The sequence below is a fragment of the Pseudophryne corroboree genome, chromosome 9, assembly GCF_028390025.1.
Source record: "Pseudophryne corroboree isolate aPseCor3 chromosome 9, aPseCor3.hap2, whole genome shotgun sequence".
In the NCBI taxonomy this organism is placed as follows: Eukaryota; Metazoa; Chordata; class Amphibia; order Anura; family Myobatrachidae; genus Pseudophryne; species Pseudophryne corroboree.
In genome coordinates, this window is record NC_086452.1 from 186,518,592 (window position 1) to 186,538,262 (window position 19,671).

General features: G+C 47.8%; 1 protein-coding gene across 1 annotated transcript in view; it reads right to left on the reverse strand.

Annotated features, from left to right (window-relative positions):
• The window catches only part of LOC134957832 (flavin-containing monooxygenase 5-like), an 89,328-nt gene that overhangs the window by 11,488 nt on the left and 58,169 nt on the right, over nt 1-19,671 (reverse strand). Inside the window, exon 5 of the mRNA XM_063940031.1 lies at nt 15,869-16,011. Coding sequence (XP_063796101.1) covers nt 15,869-16,011 — 143 coding nt within the window. The remainder of the gene's footprint in view (nt 1-15,868; nt 16,012-19,671) is intronic.

A 19,671-nucleotide genomic window follows, 5' to 3' on the forward strand; every position in this document is an offset into this window, starting at 1 on the left:
CCTCCACAGAGCGCCCCTCACAGATCACACTGCCATCACACAGCTCCCTCCTCACACATCACACTGCCTCCACACCGCTCCCTCCTCACAGATCACACTGCCTCTGCACAACCCCCCCTCCTCACACATTACACTGCCTCCACACAGCCCCCCTCCTCACAGATCACACTGCCTCCACACAGCCCCCTCCTCACAGATCACACTGCCTCTACACATCCCCCATCCTCACAGATCAAACTGCCATCACACAGTCCCCCTCCAATCACATCACAATGCCTCCACATAGCCCCCTCCTCACAGATCACACTGACTCCACACAGACCCACTCCTCACAGATCACACTGCCTACACACAGCCACCTCCTCACAGATCACACTGCCTCCACACAGCTCCTTTCCTCACATCACACTGCCTCCACACAGCCCCCTTCTCACAGATCTCACTGCCTCCACACAGCCCCACTTTTCACACATCACACTGCCTCCACACAGACCCCTTCTCATAGATCACACTGCTCCCACACAGCTCCCCTCCTCACAGATCACACTGCCTCCACACAGCACCCCTCCTCACAGATCACACTGCCTTCACACAGACCCTTCTTCACACATCACACTGCCTCCACACTGCTCCCTCATCACAGATCAAACTACCTCCACACAGCCCCACTCCTCACACATCACACTACCTCCACACAGTTCCATTCTCACAGATCACACTGCCTCCACAGAGCGCCCCTCACAGATCACACTGCCATCACACAGCTCCCTCCTCACACATCACACTGCCTCCACAGAGCGCCCCTCCTCACAGATCACACTGCCATCACATAGTCCCCTCCTCACAGATCACACTTCCTCCACATAGCCCTCCTCCTCACAGATAACACTGCCTCCACACAGCCCCCCTCCTATCACATCACACTGCCTCCACATAGCCCCCTTCTCACAGATCACACTGCCTCCACAAAGCTCCCCTCCTCACAGATCACACTGCCTCCACACAGCCCCCCTTCTCACAGATCACAATGCCTCCACACAGCTCCCCTCCTCACAGATCACACTGCCTCCACACAGCCCCACTCCTCACAGATCACACTGCCTCCAAACAACTCTCCTCCTCACAGATAACACTGCCTCCACACAGCCCCCTTCCTATCACATCACACTGCCTCCACATAGCCCCCTTCTCACAGATCACACTGCCTCCACACAGACCCCTCCTCACAGATCACACTACCTCCACGCAACCCCCCTCCTCACAGATCACACTGCATCCACACAGCTCCCTCCTCACAGATCACACTGCCTCTGCACAACCCCCCTCCTCGCAGATCACACTGCCCCCACACAACACCCCTCCTCACAGATCACTCTGCTTCCACACAGCCCCCTCCTCACAGATCACCCTGCCTCCACACATCTCCCATCCTCACAGATCAAACTGCCATCACACAGTCCCCCTCCAATCACATCACAATGCCTCCACATAGCCCCCTCCTCTCAGATCACACTGACTCCACACAGTCCCACTCCTCACAGATCACACTGCCTACACACAGCCCCCTCCTCGCAGATCACACTGCCTCGACACAGCTCCTTTCCTCACATCACACTGCCTCCACACAGCCCCCCTTCTCACAGATCTCACTGCCTCCACACAGCCCCACTTTTCACACATCACACTGCCTCCACACAGACCCCTTCTCATAGATCACACTGCTCCCACACAGCCCCCCTCCTCACAGATCACACTGCCTACACTCAGCCTTCCCCTCTTACAGATCATACTGCTTCAACACAGCTCCCCTCCCCACAGATCACGCTGCCTCCACACAGCCCCCCTCCCCACAGTTCACACTGCCTCCACACAGCCCCCCTCCCCACAGATCACACTGCCACCACATAGCCCCCTTCTCACAGATCACACTGCCTCCACACAGCCCCCTTCTCATAGATCACACTGCTCCCACACAGCTCCCCTCCTCACAGATCGCAATGCCTCCACACAGCCTTCCCTTCTCACAGATCATACTGCCTCCACACAGCCCCCCTCCTCACAGATCATGCTGCCTCCACACAGCTCCCCTCCTCTCAGATCACACTGCCTCCACACAGCCCTCCTTCTCACAGATCTCACTGCCTCCACGCAGCCTTCCCTTCTTACAGATCATACTGCTTCAACACAGCTCCCCTCCCCACAGATCACGCTGCCTCCACACAGCCCCCCTCCCCACAGATCACACTGCCTCCACACAGCCCCCCTCCTCACAGATCACACTGCCTCCACACAGCCCCCCTCCCCACAGATCACATTGCCTCCACACAGCCCCCCTCCTCCAGTGGCGGATCTAGACTTAACTTTTAGGGGGGGCGGTTTAAGAATTATGACTCCTCCCCCTAATCATAGCCCCTCCCACTTAGTAATGCCCTTCCCGTTCGCTTCTAAAATTTCCTATTGTTGCCATTACTAATAAAATGTTGCCAGTTAGTGGAGAGAACCCTGCGCACTGGTGATACAGACTGCCAAATCGCCATTCCTTCCATCAGGGGTGGTAGAGGATAAGACAGTAGGGCAATTTAAACATGCATGGGATAGACATTAGGATATTCTTACAAAGAAATTCAACATTGAAGCACACTGTATGAGCTGAAATTCACATTATAGCACACTGTATGAGCCAACGTTATAGCACACTGTATGAGCCAAAATTCACTTTATAGCACACTGTATGAGCCAACGTTATAGCACACTGTATGAGCCAAAATTCACTTTATAGCACACTGTATGAGCCAAAATTCACTTTATAGCACACTGTATGAGCCAAAATTCACTTTATAGCACACTGTATGAGCCAAAATTCACTTTATAGCACACTGTATGAGCCAAAATTCACTTTATAGCACACTGTATGAGCCAAAATTCACTTTATAGCACACTGTATGAGCCAAAATTCACTTTATAGCACACTGTATGAGCCAACGTTATAGCACACTGTATGAGACGAAGTGCACATTATAGCACACTGTATGAGCCAAAATTCACTTTATAGCACACTGTATGAGCCAACGTTATAGCACACTGTATGAGACGAAGTGCACATTATAGCACACTGTATGAGCCAAAATTCACTTTATAGCACACTGTATGAGCCAAAATTCACTTTATAGCACACTGTATGAGCCAATGTTACAGCACACTGTATGAGACGAAGTGCACATTATAGCACACTGTATGAGCCAAAATTCACTTTATAGCACACTGTATGAGCCAACGTTATAGCACACTGTATGAGCCAAAATTCACTTTATAGCACACTGTATGAGCCAAAATTCACTTTATAGCACACTGTATGAGCCAAAATTCACTTTATAGCACACTGTATGAGCCAACGTTATAGCACACTGTATGAGCCAATGTTATAGCAAACTGTATGAGCCAAAATTCACTTTATAGCACACTGTATGAGCCAAAATTCACTTTATAGCACACTGTATGAGCCAACGTTATAGCACACTGTATGAGCCAATGTTATAGCACACTGTATGAGCCAAAATTCACTTTATAGCACACTGTATGAGCCAAAATTCACTTTATAGCACACTGTATGAGCCAACGTTATAGCACACTGTATGAGCCAAAATTCACTTTATAGCACACTGTATGAGCCAAAATTCACTTTATAGCACACTGTATGAGCCAACGTTATAGCACACTGTATGAGCCAATGTTATAGCACACTGTATGAGCCAAAATTCACTTTATAGCACACTGTATGAGCCAATGTTATAGCACACTGTATGAGCCAAAATTCACTTTATAGCACACTGTATGAGCCAAAATTCACTTTATAGCACACTGTATGAGCCAAAATTCACTTTATAGCACACTGTATGAGCCAACGTTATAGCACACTGTAAGAGCCAATGTTATAGCACACTGTATGAGCCGAAGTGCACATTATAGCACACTGTATGAGCCAAAATTCACTTTATAGCACACTGTATGAGCCAAAATTCACTTTATAGCACACTGTATGAGCCAACGTTATAGCACACTGTATGAGCCAATGTTATAGCACACTGTATGAGCCAAAATTCACTTTATAGCACACTGTATGAGCCAAAATTCACTTTATAGCACACTGTATGAGCCAAAATTCACTTTATAGCACACTGTATGAGCCAACGTTATAGCACACTGTATGAGCCAATGTTATAGCACACTGTATGAGCCGAAGTGCACATTATAGCACACTGTATGAGCCAAAATTCACTTTATAGCACACTGTATGAGCCGAAGTGCACATTATAGCACACTGAATGAGGCAACAGAATGCAGGGACACAATGCTGGGAGAAGAGAGGAGGGGGGAGAAATGGGACACACACACACAACACACACACACACACACACACACCTAATCATTGATGGAGGCCGGGTCCCGCCGCGATATTGGGAACGGGTTCCGAGCGGTGCAGCGAGGCAGAGGACGAAGACAGAGAGAGAGCGCCCTGACGCGCGTACAGGAAGGAGGGGGCGTGCTCAGATCAGAGGTCACTGTACGCGCGTCAGGACGCTCCTCTCTCTCCTCGTCCCCCGCCGTGCTGCACCGCTCTCCAACCCGTTCCCAATACCGCAGCGGGACCCGGCCTCCATCCCGCTGCCGGTATATGTAGGGGGGGCGTTCGCCCTGATCGCCCCCCGCTAAATCCGCCACTGCCCTCCTCAGAGATCACACTGCCTCCACGCAACCCCCCTCCTCACAGATCACACCTCACAATGCCCCCACACAGCCCCCCTCCTCACACACACCACAATGCCTCCAAACAGCCCCCTCCTCACAGATCACACTGCCTCCACACAGCCCCCCTCCCCACACATCACACTGTCTCCACACAACCCCCCTCCCCACACATCACACTGTCTCCACACAGCCCCCCACCTCCTCATAGATCACACTGCCTCCACACAGCCCCCCACCTCCTCACAGATCACACTGCCTCCACACAGCTGCCCTCCTCACAGATCACACTGCCTCCACACAGCTGCCCTCCTCACAGATCACACTGCCTCCACAGTGTACCATAGGGTAATCAATAGCACAGAGGGGGCACAGAGTAACACATGGCACAGTGGGCAACACATGGCAAAGTTGGGTACAGGGTAACACATGGCAAAGAGTAATACACAGAACGGGGCACAGGGTAACACACTGCACAGCGGGCACAATGTAACAGGGGCACAGGAGGTAACACATGGCTTAAGGCAATACATAGCACATGGGGGGACAAGGTAACAGATGGCACAGGGGTCACAGGGTAATGCAAGGCACAGGGGGACTCAGGACAACACATGACAGTTGGGCACAGGGTAATACATAGAATGGGGGTACAAGGGGGGCACAATGTAACAAATGACACAGGTCAACCCATGACAAAGTTCGGCACAGGGTATACATATAATGGGGGGGCACAAGGTAACAGATGGCACAGAGGTCACAGGGTAATGCACGGCACAGGGTAATACATAGAATGGGGGGCACAATGTAACAGTTGCCCCCACCCCCACTTGACAACAGCACTGGGCTGTCCACAGGGCTGGCTCTTTCATCTGCAGCATGGGAAGGGGGTGGGGAACACTGGGGAGGCAGACCTAATACAGCCTCACTTTGTTTCTTTTTCTGTTGATCATTAATGCACCTGCACCTTGACCCGGCCCCAGCTCCAGGCACTGTCTGGTGCAGGGAAGGCAGAGCTGGTCACTGCCTGTCTTTGGTTTCTTACCCTGCAGCACAGAAGTTTTGGTGACATTTGACTTTGAATATTAGTAGAATATTTATAATATTATATATTCTAATAATTTTATAGTCAAAACTGTGGAGTCTGACAGGAAGCATGACAGGTGAGGCTCTACCTTCCCTGACTGCATGTCCTGGGAGGACATGTAGGGGTGTTGTCCATAGACACCAATCAGATGCTAGCTATCTTTAATGGGCCCTACACACTTTGCGATCCGCCGCCGAGCTGCCCGACGGCGGATACTGCTGACAGGCGACCCAGCAGTGGGGGGGCAGTGACAGGGGAGTGAAGTTTCTTTACTCCCCCCGCCACCCGGCTCCATAGCAGTGCAGGCAAATATGGCCGAGATCGTCCATATTGGCCTCCATGCACAAGCGACGGGGCACCAGCGATGAACGAGCGCGGGGCCGCGCATCGTTCATCGCTGGTGCCTCCACACTGAAAGATATGAACAGTATCTCGTTCATTAATGAACGAGATCGTTCATATCTTTCAGTATTATTGCCCAGTGTGTAGGGCCCATAACTCGTACATTCCATAAAATGATACAGTAGCTATATTCAGATTGGTTGCTATGGGAAACACCTCTGCTTGTCCTTTTTATAAGGTGTTATAAATCTCCCCTTCAGTTACCAGACACAATAGATCACAAATGGTTTTACAAGTACACAGAAAAGGCCACACTACAAATCTGCAGACAAAATAGTTCTCTTTGAAGTCATAGAACAATTGATAGCATGGTTAATGTTAACGCTGCAGGCTGGTACACAATTCACATAAATGAAACTATTCTTATGTGAAACAGGTGATACCAGGATAAGCTGCAAACACTGTGCAGGGTGGCTGAATATATGGCTTTAGTACTTGTATATCTTTTACCCTGTTGACCACTCTTTTCTTATAAATACACTACATTCAATAAACCTTCAGGAAGCTATCAAATTCTAGCTCTCATCCATACTTGCCTACCTGACCCTCTCCATGAGGGAGAAAATGCTCTGTTCCTGGACTTTCCTGGTAATGTATGATTGCCATCACCTGTGGTGAAACACCTTTCTTATCAATTAACTAGCTCACCACAGGTGATGGCAATCATACATTACCAGGAAAGTCCAGGAACAGAGCATTTTCTACCTCATGGAGAGGGTCAGGTAGGCAAGTATGCCCTATACCCATACCTCCCAACATGACCCTCTCCAGGAGGGACACAATGCTCTGCTTCAGGACTTTTCTCCTAATTTATGATTGCCAGCACCTGTGTTGAACAGGTTAATGTATAAGAAAGGTGTTTCAGCACAGGTGATGGCAATCATACATTAAGAGGGAAGTCCAGGAGCAGAGCATCCTGTCCCTCCTGGAGAGGGTCATGTTGGGAGGTATGTATACCAGAGTTTCCCAAACTCTTCCATTACAGTCCAGGTTTAAGAATACCCATCACTCTCACATACAGTCCTTTCGGCCCAACAAAATAAAAAAAGGCCAAAGGTTCCCCGCTCGGGTGGGAGCAAGTCTGAAACTTTTTAGCCAAATCTGGATTCAATCTGGCCTGGACCAATGGGTCTTTCAAATAGTGTCCCATGAGTACAAACTAGAGTTTCAAGACGTCCCCCCATGACGATTTTTCAAATTGACCTTGCCAGCTTCTCTTCCGGGAAGAGAGGCAGTAACAACGGCAATTCAAAAATTATGTCAGGATCAGGTCATTGTCCTGGTACCCTTGGCACGGTAAGGAGAAGGTTTTTTATTCAAGCCTCTTCGTAGTTTCGAAGCCGGATGGCTCGGTCAGACCGATTTTAAACCTGAAAAATCTGAATCTCTACCTGAAAAGGTTCAAGTTCAAAATGGAATCCCTGAGGTTAGTGATTTCCAGTTTGGAAGAGGGGAATTCATGGTGTCAGTAGACATAAATCATGCTTACTTGCATGTTCCCATTTATCCTCCTCACCAAGCTTTTCTGAGATTCGCAGTACAGGATTGCCATTACCCGTTTCAGACGTTGCCGTTCAGACTCTCCACGGCACCGAGGGTATTCACCAAGGTGATGGCGGAGATGATGGTCCTCCTTTGTTAAAAAGGAGTCAATATAATTTCTTATCTGGACGATCTCCTGATAAAAGCAAGGTCCAGGGAACAGTTGGTGGATAACATCGCACTCTCCTTGTCAATACTCCAACAACACGGTTGGATCATGAATTTTCCAAAGTCGCAGTTGGAACCAACGACAAGATTGTCCTTTTTAGGGATGATTCTGGACACAGAAGTACGGAGAGTATTTCTTCCAGTTGAAAAGGCTCTGGAAATCCAGAAAATGGTCAAACAAATATTGAAACCAACAAGCGTGTCGATCCAGAGTATTCCAGTGGGACCTGTTGGACAAGTGGTCCAGATCCCACCTACACATGCACCGGAAAATAATCCTGGCCCCCAAAGCCAGGATTTCGCTCCTGTGGTGGCTACACAGTTCTCACCTACTAGAGGGACGCAGGTTTGGGATTCACGACTGGGTCCTAGTAACCACGGATGCAAGTCTCTGAGGCTGGGGAGTTGTCACACAGGGGTAAAGCTTCCAAGGAAAATGGTCAAGTCAGGAAGCCTGCCTTCACATAAACATTCTGGAATTGAGAGCCATTTACAATGGCCTTCTACAAGCGGTACATCATCTTCAAGATCCCGTGCTGATCCAGTCGGACAATGTAACAGCAGTCGTGTACATAAACAGGCAAAGCGGAACGAAAAGCAGAGCGGCAATGGCAGAGGTGACAAGGATTCTCCTCTGGGCAGAAAGACATGTTAGAGCTCTGTCAGCAATTTTCATTCCGGGAGTAGACAACTGGGAAGCAGACTTCCTCAGCAGACACGATCTCCATTGTCAAAGTCGAAAAATATTGTAATACATATCCCTTGTACTAACCCCTCATGCACATGCACGCTGCTCGTGCACCCGGTCCCCTGTGCGTACACATATCCGCAAGTTGCGTGAGAGACGCTCCGGCGACTCGTGCGCATGATATGTGTATTTACGGTGGAGTTTGTGAGCGTGTAGCGTGCGACTCGAACATAGCATATTTAACCCGAATAGTGCATTTTGTAGATATAGTTCCCTTAGATCATGTCAGCGAGTAATGTTAGTTTAAACAGTTCCTGGACAGAGAGATTCGTCTTTGCATGATAGGAAGGGTCAGATAAAGGTTGGTAGGTGATGTCTAGTATCCAGCTGTAGGGTATTTTAAGAGTAACATTCCGGTGTTAGTTAGGAAAAGATCGCTTGCTCCTGCGTATAGTTATGTACAGAAGTAGATTATGAACATTAACTGTATTTGCTGTAAATTACACATGCGGCGGGAATCCCGAGGATACCACCCACAAGAGCAGTTGGGAAAAGGCATCGCCTACCTATTCAAATCCACCTATGACCTTTGCTGTAATGTAAGGACACATCCCTGTGTCCAATGAACAATGAGATTACAGTGACCATTGTATTTTGTATGCATGTTGTGTATAAAAAGACCACTGTTGCCTGGCCGGACACAAGACTCTGAAGGCTTTCTCCCTGATAGCTGAGGACTGGTCCAGGACGCGCTTGCGAACGATTCCCCACGTATGTATATTCTCTGTAGCCATTATTCTCTATTATTCTGTTTAGATTTCCTTGTTAGCCTGTAGTGTATAACTTGTATCTGTTTACCCCTTTTCTCTGAATAATCCACTGCGGTGTTAGAGCCCAGTGGTTTACCACGAACCGGTGTTGTGTTTTCACTTTCCTGCAAAGGGCTTTCATAGCGTATTAATCGTTACAAGGTGTATAAGCATTGTTAAGGTGTAAGCACTGCGGGTACTTCATACCGCCAGCGCTACTTTAGGTTTTAAGGTATTACATCGTTGCAGTAATAGGCTGCTAAGGTTTAAAGTATAAGCATATCCTTACATTGTTTTATTACTTAAGGTTTACTGTATATCAATCTGTGTGCGTCCGCACCGCGTGTACGTTGTACCCACGGCACGGCGTCTGATACGCTAAGGGCGTATCAATACGTTACTCAGTACGCCAATAGCGTACTTAGTACGTAGCGTGAATCCGTGTGCGTACGTGCCACGTGTGCGTCGTGCCCACGGCACAGCGTCTGATACGCTAAGAGCATATCAATACGGTACTCTGTACGCCAATAGCGTACTTAGTACGTAGTGTGTGTAATAAGTCTAGCGGCCATAGCGGCTTCACGGTAATAGTGAGTTTAGCGGTATAGCTTTATGATTTAAGGTAATATTTGACATTATCACCATCCAGGAGAGTGGGGCCTCCACCAAGAAGTCTTCGCAGAGGTGACAAGTCTTTGGGGAGTTCCTCAAGTAGACATGATGGCATCTCGTCTAAACAAGAAGCTTCAGAGATATTGTTCCAGGTCGAGAGACCCTCAAGCAATAGCAGTGGATGCACTGGTGACCCAGTGGGTGTTTCGGTCGGTATATGTTTTCCCTCCACTTCCACGGATTCCAAAAGTTCTCAATAATAATAAGAACAAGAGTTTGAGCAATCTTCATTGCCCCAGACTGGCCAAGGCGGGCTTGGTATCCAGATCTTCAGGAGTTGCTCATAGAAGATCCTTGGCCTCTTCCTCCTTGAGAGGACCTACTACAGCAGGGGCCGTGTGTGTATCAAGACTTACCGCGGCTACGTTTGACGGCATGGCTGTTGAGCGTCGGATCCTAGCCCAAAAGGGTATTCCCAAGGAAGTCATCCCCACTCTTATTCAGGCCAGGAAAGGAGTAACGTCTAAAATTACCATCGTATTTGGAGAAAATATGTGTCTTGGTGTGAATCCAAGAAGGCTCCTACAAAAGAGTTTGAGTTGAGACGTTTTCTCCATTTTCTGCAGGCTGGTGTGGATGCGGGCCTTAGATTGGGATCAATCAAGGTCCAGATTTCAGCCTTATCAGTTTTCTTTCAAAAACAATTGGCCTCCTTTCCAGAAGTTCAGACGTTCGTGAAAGGGGTTCTGCACATCCAGCCTCCATTTGTGCCTCCAGTGGCACCATGGGACCTTAATGTGGTGTTGCAGTTCCTTCAATCAGATTGGTTTAAACCTCTGCAGGAGATAGAATTGAAGTTTCTCACTTGGAAAGTGGTGATGCTTTTGGCCTTGGCATCCGCAAGACGGGTGTCTGAGTTGGGGGCCTTGTCTTCCATGAAGATAGGGCAGAGTTAAGAACTCGTCAACAATTTCATCCAAAGGTGGTTTCGTCCTTCCACATAAACCAACCTATTGTGGTGCCAGTAGCTACTGACACTTTCACTGAGTCACAGTCTCTAGATGTGGTTAGAGCTTTGAAGATTTATGTCGCAAGAACAGCTCAATTACAAAAAACAAAGGCCCTGTTTGTCCTGTATGCTCCCAGCAAGATAGGGTGTCCTGCTTCTAAGCAGACTATTGCGTGCTGGACCAGAGGGACAATTCAGCATGCTCATTCTACGGCAGGCTTGCCGGTACCGAAGTCGGTGAAGGCCCATTCTACTAGGAAAGTGGGCTCATCCTGGGCGGCTGCCCGGGGCGTCTCGGCTTTACAACTTTGCCGAGCAGCTACTTGGTCAGGGTCAAACAGATTTTCTAAATTTTATAAGTTTGACACTTTGGCCGATGAGGACCTCAAGTTTGGTCAATCGGTGCTGCAGGGTCATCCGCACTCTCCCGCCTGTACTGGAGCTTTTGTATAACCCCATGGTACTGAAGTGGACCCCAGCATCCTCTAGGACGTATGACAAAATAGGATTTTAATACCTACCGGTAAATCCTTTTCTTCTAGTCCGTAGAGGATGCTGGACACCCGACCCAGTGCGTACTTTACCTGCAGTTTGTTCTTTATAGTTACACAAGTTGTGTTTCATTTGTTTTCAGCATGTTGCTGTAAATGGTTCATGCCTGTGTGCGTGTGTCATGTTGAATGCCATGTTGTGCGGCATGGTTGAGGTGTGAGCTGGTATGAATCTCACCATTAGTATAAAACTAAATCCTTTCCTCGAAATGTCCGTCTCCCTGGGCACAGTTCCTATAACTGAGGTCTGGAGGAGGGGCATAGAGGGAGGAGCCAGTTCACACCCTTGAAAAGTCTTAAAGTGCCCATGGCTCCTGCAGGACCGTCTATTCCCCATGGTACTGAAGTGGACCCCGGCATCCTCTACGGACTAGGAGAAAAGGATTTACCGGTAGATATTAAAATCCTATTTTATTGCCAGCTGAGAGCCAATGGGAGCTCGTGGACTGGCAGCCAATCAGGAGCTGCCACTATGGGGCAGTGTGTGTGTGTCTACGGGGCAGTGTGTGTGTGTGTGTGTGTGTGTGTGTGTGTGTGTGTGTGTGTGTGTGTGTGTGTGTGTGTGTGTGGCTATAGGGCAGTGTATGCGTGTGGCTATGGGGCAGTGTATAGTGGCTATTGGGCAGTGTTTGTCAGTACAGGCTCCATCATTTCTGATAGCAGCCCTGTGTGGCTCAGAATAGTGATTTGTTCCCCACCCCAAGTCTGTACAGTATCAAAATCATGCTACTTACATGTGAGAGTAATTTCCAGAATATGTACATACTGACACAAGACACTGCAAAAACTTTAATTCATGCACTCAATATCTCCCGCATTGATAATTGCAATAGTATCATTGCTGCTTTTCCCCTAAACTGACTAACACCCCTACAATCTAATTGAATTCAGCAGCTAGACGACTTTTTCTTGCAAAATGTTCTTCTATTGCCAATCTGCTATGTCAGTCCCTATATTAGTTGTCTATATTTTACCAAATCAAATATAAAATTATTAACATACAAAGCCAGTAACAGAACTGCAGCAACATATGTCTCTTTCAATACTCTGTCCAAAATTCTTTGACTATCATCCACAATAGTTACTTGCTTCCATTTTTCTGGGGTGCACTCAGAGGCACCAATAGGTGAAGAGTACCTGGGCCTAGAGTGGCTTGGGCTTTCCAGGGAGGTGTAACCACGCTCACAAAATAGCTTGGCCATGTCCGGTTATGCAAGCAGTTTTTTCAAAGGTCCCCAGTTTCACATTGGGGCATGACCATGTGACACTTCCCACCCCTCCCCTTTTAGAACAACCCCTCTAGTGGCAATGCCCAGCCGATCTATTTGCAGCACTTGTTACACCCACTCTCTGGAATTCCCTTTGTCAAACAACAAGCATTTTGTCCTGGCTTCCACGTGTTCCTTGAAATGTCACCCCTTTAGATAAACTTATCAAAATAAAATTCCAAGCCATCTTTTTAACCTCCTTATGCTTTTCTGACCAGTTACTACCAATCTACACAGTTCATACAAAACTACATATTATATATTTATTTTATAGGGGTCTATTAACAATGTGCCTGCATTATGTCCCATGGTGTATTGCTGCATGTTACAGCTACACTTAATGGGGCAGATGCATTAAGCCTGGAGAAGGGATAAAGAAGTGATAAAGGAGTGATAAGTCCAAGGTGATAACTCACCAGCCAGTCAGCTCCTAACTGTCATTTTTCAAATCCATAATGACTGGCTGGTGCGTTATCACCTTCCACTTATCACTGCTTTATCACATCTTCATCCCTTCCCCAGGCTTAATACATCTGCCCCACTGTTCATATGGCGCATTTTTCATTTTGGGCATGTTGTGAAGCACAGGCAAAAACACTGCTACCCCTTCAGTTGCGCGGGGCTGTTTCTATACAATTCGGCTCCCAGTGCGAGATTTAAATATGCGCCCCCCTACCCCCACACTGACATAAAAAAATGTGTTGTCTTACCCCCCCCCCCCCCCCCAACTTCCTAGATATAAAAAAAACACAAATTTGTGCGCGATCCTGGTGAGGGAGCGTGGCCTTGCTAAATGGGTGTGGTCTTCCTAAAATGGGCATGGCCTTGCAGGAAAAGACTACCTTACAGCCCAGTTTTTGACCCTACACCAACAGACCTCGGCCACCACACGGAAAAAAAATAAAATTCCACCATATTAAGCCCCACACAGTAATGCCCCTTGCACCATATTATGCAGCCAAAACCTAACTGCATACATGTTTTTTTTTGCTCTCTCCCTCCCCATCTCTTCCTACACATATTTTAGGATTTTGTGTTCCAAGACCCCCTCCAACAATATACACCCAATAACTTTTTTTTTTAACTATATGAATGTCCTCCTCTTCTGATCGCGACTGGGGTTCGGCCCAGGCTGGCCAGGGCGGTGCATTTTCCCTAGACTTGCAGGCATGTTGTCTCACTCCCCTGCTTGTGCCCCGCTCACCCAGCATAGTCAGCAGGAGGAGGGGACTCGGGGGAGTCAGAGACAGCCGGGAGCACCACTTGCAAGTAAACAACACTGCAGGTGCCTGGCAGGCAGCAGCACTTCTCTGAGGTCTTCTCCCATGCCGCTCTCCAGGCAGACCTGACCACTGTGTTTAGACACACAGGACCACTGGGGAGAGATTCAGCACTCTCTGCTGACCATCGCGCCTGCGATCCTCCTCCCGCCCATAGCACTCCACTCAGAGGCTGGATTTTCATGAAATGACGCCACAATGTAATCACATAATTTTTGCAAAACTCCGCCCCTGAGCGGAGTCCTATGGATGGGAGGACAGGGAACGGTATTAGGAGCCAGCAGATGTACCGGCGGGCGCCCAATGGGAATGCATGGCTTGCCGGCTGGTAGAAAACGCTCCGAATGTATGCATGTGTGGCAAGCAGCTGTGCATACAATTACACACCAAGTCAGAACCTGAAGGAACTCTGCAATGCCTCACTGACATCGCTGAAGTGTAAAGGGTAACTTCATCTCAAAATGCGCACAGCACTGAGCACTGAGAAGTGTATAGGGCAGAGTTTACCAAACTCTGCTATTACAGTTCAGGTTTTAAGAATATCTATGCTTGAATCCAGATGGTTAAATCAAATTGACTAAGGTATTAAGGGGGACATGTACTAAGCAGTGATAAAATTGGAGACGTGAGCCTCTGGAGAAGTTGCCCATGGCAACCAATCAGCTGCTCTGTATACTTTTATAGTATGTAAACTATAAATGTTATGTCAATGTTGATTGGTTGCCATGGGCAACCTCTCCACTGGCTCACTTCTCCACTTTTATCACTGCTTAGTACATGTCCCCGTTAGTTATCTGTGCTCAAGCATGGGTATTCTTAAACCTGGACTGTAATGGAAGAGTTTGGGAAACTCTGGTATACATACCTCCCAACATGACCCTCTCCAGGAGGGACAGGATGCTCTGCTCCTGGACTTCCCTCTTAATGTATGATTGCCATCACCTGTGCTGAAACACCTTTCTTATACATTAACCTGTTCAACACAGGTGCTGGCAATCATAAATTAGGAGAAAAGTCCTGAAGCAGAGCATTGTGTCCCTCCTGGAGAGGGTCATGTTGGGAGGTATGGGTATAGGGCATACTTGCCTACCTGACCCTCTCCATGAGGTAGAAAATGCTCTGTTCCTGGACTTTCCTGGTAATGTATGATTGCCATCACCTGTGGTGAGCTAGTTAATTGATAAGAAAGGTGTTTCACCACAGGTGATGGCAATCATACATTACCAGGAAAGTCCAGGAACAGAGCATTTTCTCCCTCATGGAGAGGGTCAGGTAGGCAAGTATGGTATAGGGTAATGTCATCTTAATAGAGCAGGCATGGCAGGCCCCACAGCAGACTACAGGGTCACGGTAACGGCCGAAAAAGGAGGGACTGCAGGAGAAATCAGTGATTTACCTTTTTTTAAATAGGAGGAAACAGAGACGGAAAGTGGCAGCACAAATACTGGGGACACAAGCACTTACAGAGCTGGCTCCTATGACCTGACCTACTACATATGTGACTGGCAAACAACATCAGGCGCATGCATGTGCTGTAAGTCCTATCGGAGGCCTTTGCTTCAAACCACAAACAGCAATGATGAGATAACGGACTGTGGTTATAGCCAATCACAGAGGACATTTTTTGCTTAATTTAGCTCAACCAGTGCAGCATTATGCTCTATAGGGAGAGCAGCACCTGCAGTAATCATATTAGTTCCTCTAATACGCACCTGTTTAGCCACAGCACTAAGCTCCACCACCAGGTCCACTGCTGTGTTTCCAATACCAACCACTATTACTCTTTTGTTCCTGAAAGGTTCTGCTGATTTGTAGTCACGACTGTGGAAATACGTGCCTTTGAACTTGTCAATGCCTGTGAACACCGACAGATGACAGTGAGAAAACAGAAGGAATAAAACATTATTTTCTTTAATCTTCATTTGCGACCGGACCCCTGGGATACACTGATTGTAAGACGTGTTATTTATTGAACTGGGAATCTAAGCTCCTTTGGGTCTTCAATGTCACACTGACAAGTCAATTAGGGGCATCATTACAAAAGGACAGTTTGTCAATTTCCACTGACTTACAGCAAATATGCAGTGGAACAGGGGCTTAGTTTGCAGTAGTTTGAAAAATTCTGTCAAAACCAATGGTTCAGTAAATACTGTATTTTTGACACTACCCCCCAAACAGCCAGTGAAGCCAATCAGTTTTCAGATTATTGCAAACCTGCTGCTTATTACATTTGGCCATTGGGATCACAGCTGAAAGAGATTGAGCAGAGCTGATCTAATCAGCTTCAGTAAGGTCATTTTTGCTTTCCTGTTATCTATTATTGGGGGTAATTCTGAGTTGATCGCAGCAGGATTTTTGTTAGCAGTTGGGCAAAACCAGGGCCCTCATTCCGAGTTGTTCGCTCGCAAGGCGAATGTAGCAGAGTTACACACGCTAAGCCGCCGCCTACTGGGAGTGAATCTTAGCTTCTTAAAATTGCGACCGACGTACGCGCAATATTGCGATTACAAACGAGTTAGCAGTTTCAGAGTAGCTCCAGACTTACTCTGCCTGTGCGATCATTTCAGTGCTTGTCGTTCCTGGTTGACGTCACAAACACACCCAGCGTTCGCCCAGGCACTCCCACCGTTTCCCCGGCCACTCCTGCGTTTTTCCCGGAAACGGTAGCGTTTTCAGCCACACGCCCCTGAAACGCCGTGTATCCGCCCAGTAACACCCATTTCCTGTCAATCACATTACGATCGCCGGAGCGAAGAAAAAGCCGTGAGTAAAAATACTTTCTTCATAGTAAAGTTACTTGGCGCAGTCGCAGTGCGAACATTGCGCATGCGTACTAAGCGGATTTTCACTGCGATGCGATGAAAAATACCGAGCGAACAACTCGGAATGAGGGCCCATGTGCACTGCAGGGGAGGCAGATATAACATTTGCAGAGAGAGTTAGATTTGGGTGGGTTAGTTTGTTTCTGTGCAGGGTAAATACTGGCTGCTTTATTTTTACACTTTGCAATTACAATTTAGATTGCAGATTGAACACACTACACCCAAATCTAACTCTCTCTGCACATGTTATATCTGCATCCCCTGCAGTGCACATGGTTTTGCCCAACTGCTAACAAGGTTCCTGCTGCGATCAACTCAGAATTACCCCCATAGAGTGCTCTCTGGGTGTGGTATGGCAGACTGATGGTCAGAATACCGACATCGGGATCCCAGCAGCATACCGATGCCTGGATCCCCGTGGGGGGGGGGGGGCGAGTGCAGCTCGCCACGCTGCAGGCTCGATGGCAACCTGCGGTCGCCACGGGTTCTGTTCCCACTCTATGGGTGTCGTGGACACCCACCAGCGGAAATTGTCCCTGTTGGTCGGCATGCCGACCGTTGGGATAGTGAGGGGGCGGAATGTTGGTGGAGGTCATGTGATCGTCGGTCTCCCGACCGCCGGTCACATGAATACCACCCGTGCTGTCTAACAGCTCTATTTCCTCATAGCTCTACCTGGCAGCTGCCTGCTAGACACAGCCACAGCCTTACACGCCCCCCTCCTCCCAATCTTTAGCCCCTGCCCCTCTCCAAGATCTGTACCATGAACAGGACAGTACATTGGGCTAGCGAACACCCCCACTCCCCCACACAGATGAGAGAGGTGCGTGGTGGGGGAGGGGCTAGTGTGAGGTAAACAAGATATCTGGGGTGAGAAAGAAAGGAGGAGGGTGATGGGGTGGCAGTGTGTGGTTGGGGACAACAAGGGAAGGTGGAGGAAGACACTTGAGAGTGATTGGAGCTGGTGTCCGCCATGCACAACCCCACAGATAATAGGAGGCGGGCAGCAGTCCAGGTAGGTGACAGTGATAGCAAAGTATTGTGCTGGGTAGTACACTGGGGTCCATAACCTATTTCCTTAAGGCTTGTCGACTGCATTGTCGTTCATAGCCTATTAGCAGAATGCAGTGGAATGGGCCTATAAAGGACACTGTGTCAAATATAGTTATCAAGGAGGAAGATAAAACACTTGGCCAGTGTGAGTACAATAGCCCTCAGTCAGCAGTGATTGCATTTGCAAATGCGATCACCACAAATGCAAATGCAGTAGGAGGTGTTAAACACCTCCTTGCTGCATTTGCAATCCCAGCACTGCGACCGGCGTTGCAGCCTGGGATTAATATTGCGACCAATGAGCAGCTGAGTAAGCATCAATTTATGCAGACTGGCCGTCACAGGGGGTTTTGCGAGGCCAAGAAATCTGCGTCGTTAAACATAGACCTTGGCATCGCCACTCAACAACACTGGCTGTCCCTGCCCACCCCCTAAACACCTTTTTTTTTATTATGTGTAAAGGTGTAACCCTTTTCAATAGATTTTAATTCCAATGTGCTTTTGCGCCTGATTGATATATCCAGAAAATCTTCTCTTTGGTAATACCTATACACCCTAAACACCTCTGCTGTCAATTAGGCAGAGGCTTACGGAGGGCTGCCTGCTATCATCCAGGAACCGTTCTGCACATGCGACGAATGGGTCCGGCATTTGTGCAGTTTCACGATAATCGGGAAACTGTGCAGGTGATCGCACAAGCGCTCACTATTAAATGAGGTACAATGTTGCACAGATGAATAGTGCTGGTGGCAGTTAGTCCACACATAATACAGCTTAATCAGGTTTTATGGTTATTTAACAAGGTGGTACAACACGTACCATAGAGCCACGGGGGTGAACAGGTATAATAACTATATGAAGCAGCCTGGAGCGCAAGGATATTGGTGGGAATTATAATGTGCCGAGTAAGATGACATACACCCCGGTGCTCAGTGGCGCTATAACCAGGAAGCAGTGTAGACAGGTGGCATCATCCTCAGGGAGAGCAGGTGAAGTAACAGTGTGGAAAAGAAGAATTACATTTCACGACAGTGTCACACTGATTGCCCATCCAGAATTTCTGAAAATGCAGATTCTGGATAGATTTCCTGAATTCCAGACTGTCCACAGTAATCCCAGATGGGTGGGTAACCTATAGGAAGAGTTACAGATGGGCTTCGTCACTGCCTACTGGTTGGAATGTGTCAGACTTTCCAAAAATCTGGATTAGTATTTTTTTTTTCTAATTTGTCTCATGCATAGAACTACGCCTGATACTGTACATTTATTAAAGGCTGTCTGTCATTTCATAAGCATATACAACTCCTATACAGGTGTTCACACGACCACTGCACACAAGTCAATTGTACTCACACTGCATACATGGAAATACATGCTGCCATGTACGCATCAATGTGACCGTACAACCTGATCCCTACACTTGTGGAAGTCACTATTATCACTGTCACTATTATCAGCATGCATTTGCCTATTTCTGGTGCAAGAGATCCATTTGAAATCTCTGTGTATGCACATCTCTACACTTCCCGGAATTTATGCTACACGCCGTCACTGAACTTAACCTATGAACTTAACTCCAGGAAAGGCGTGGAGGGCCTACCTTACACAGGGGAGGCCTTATTTGGAGATGAACTAGACAA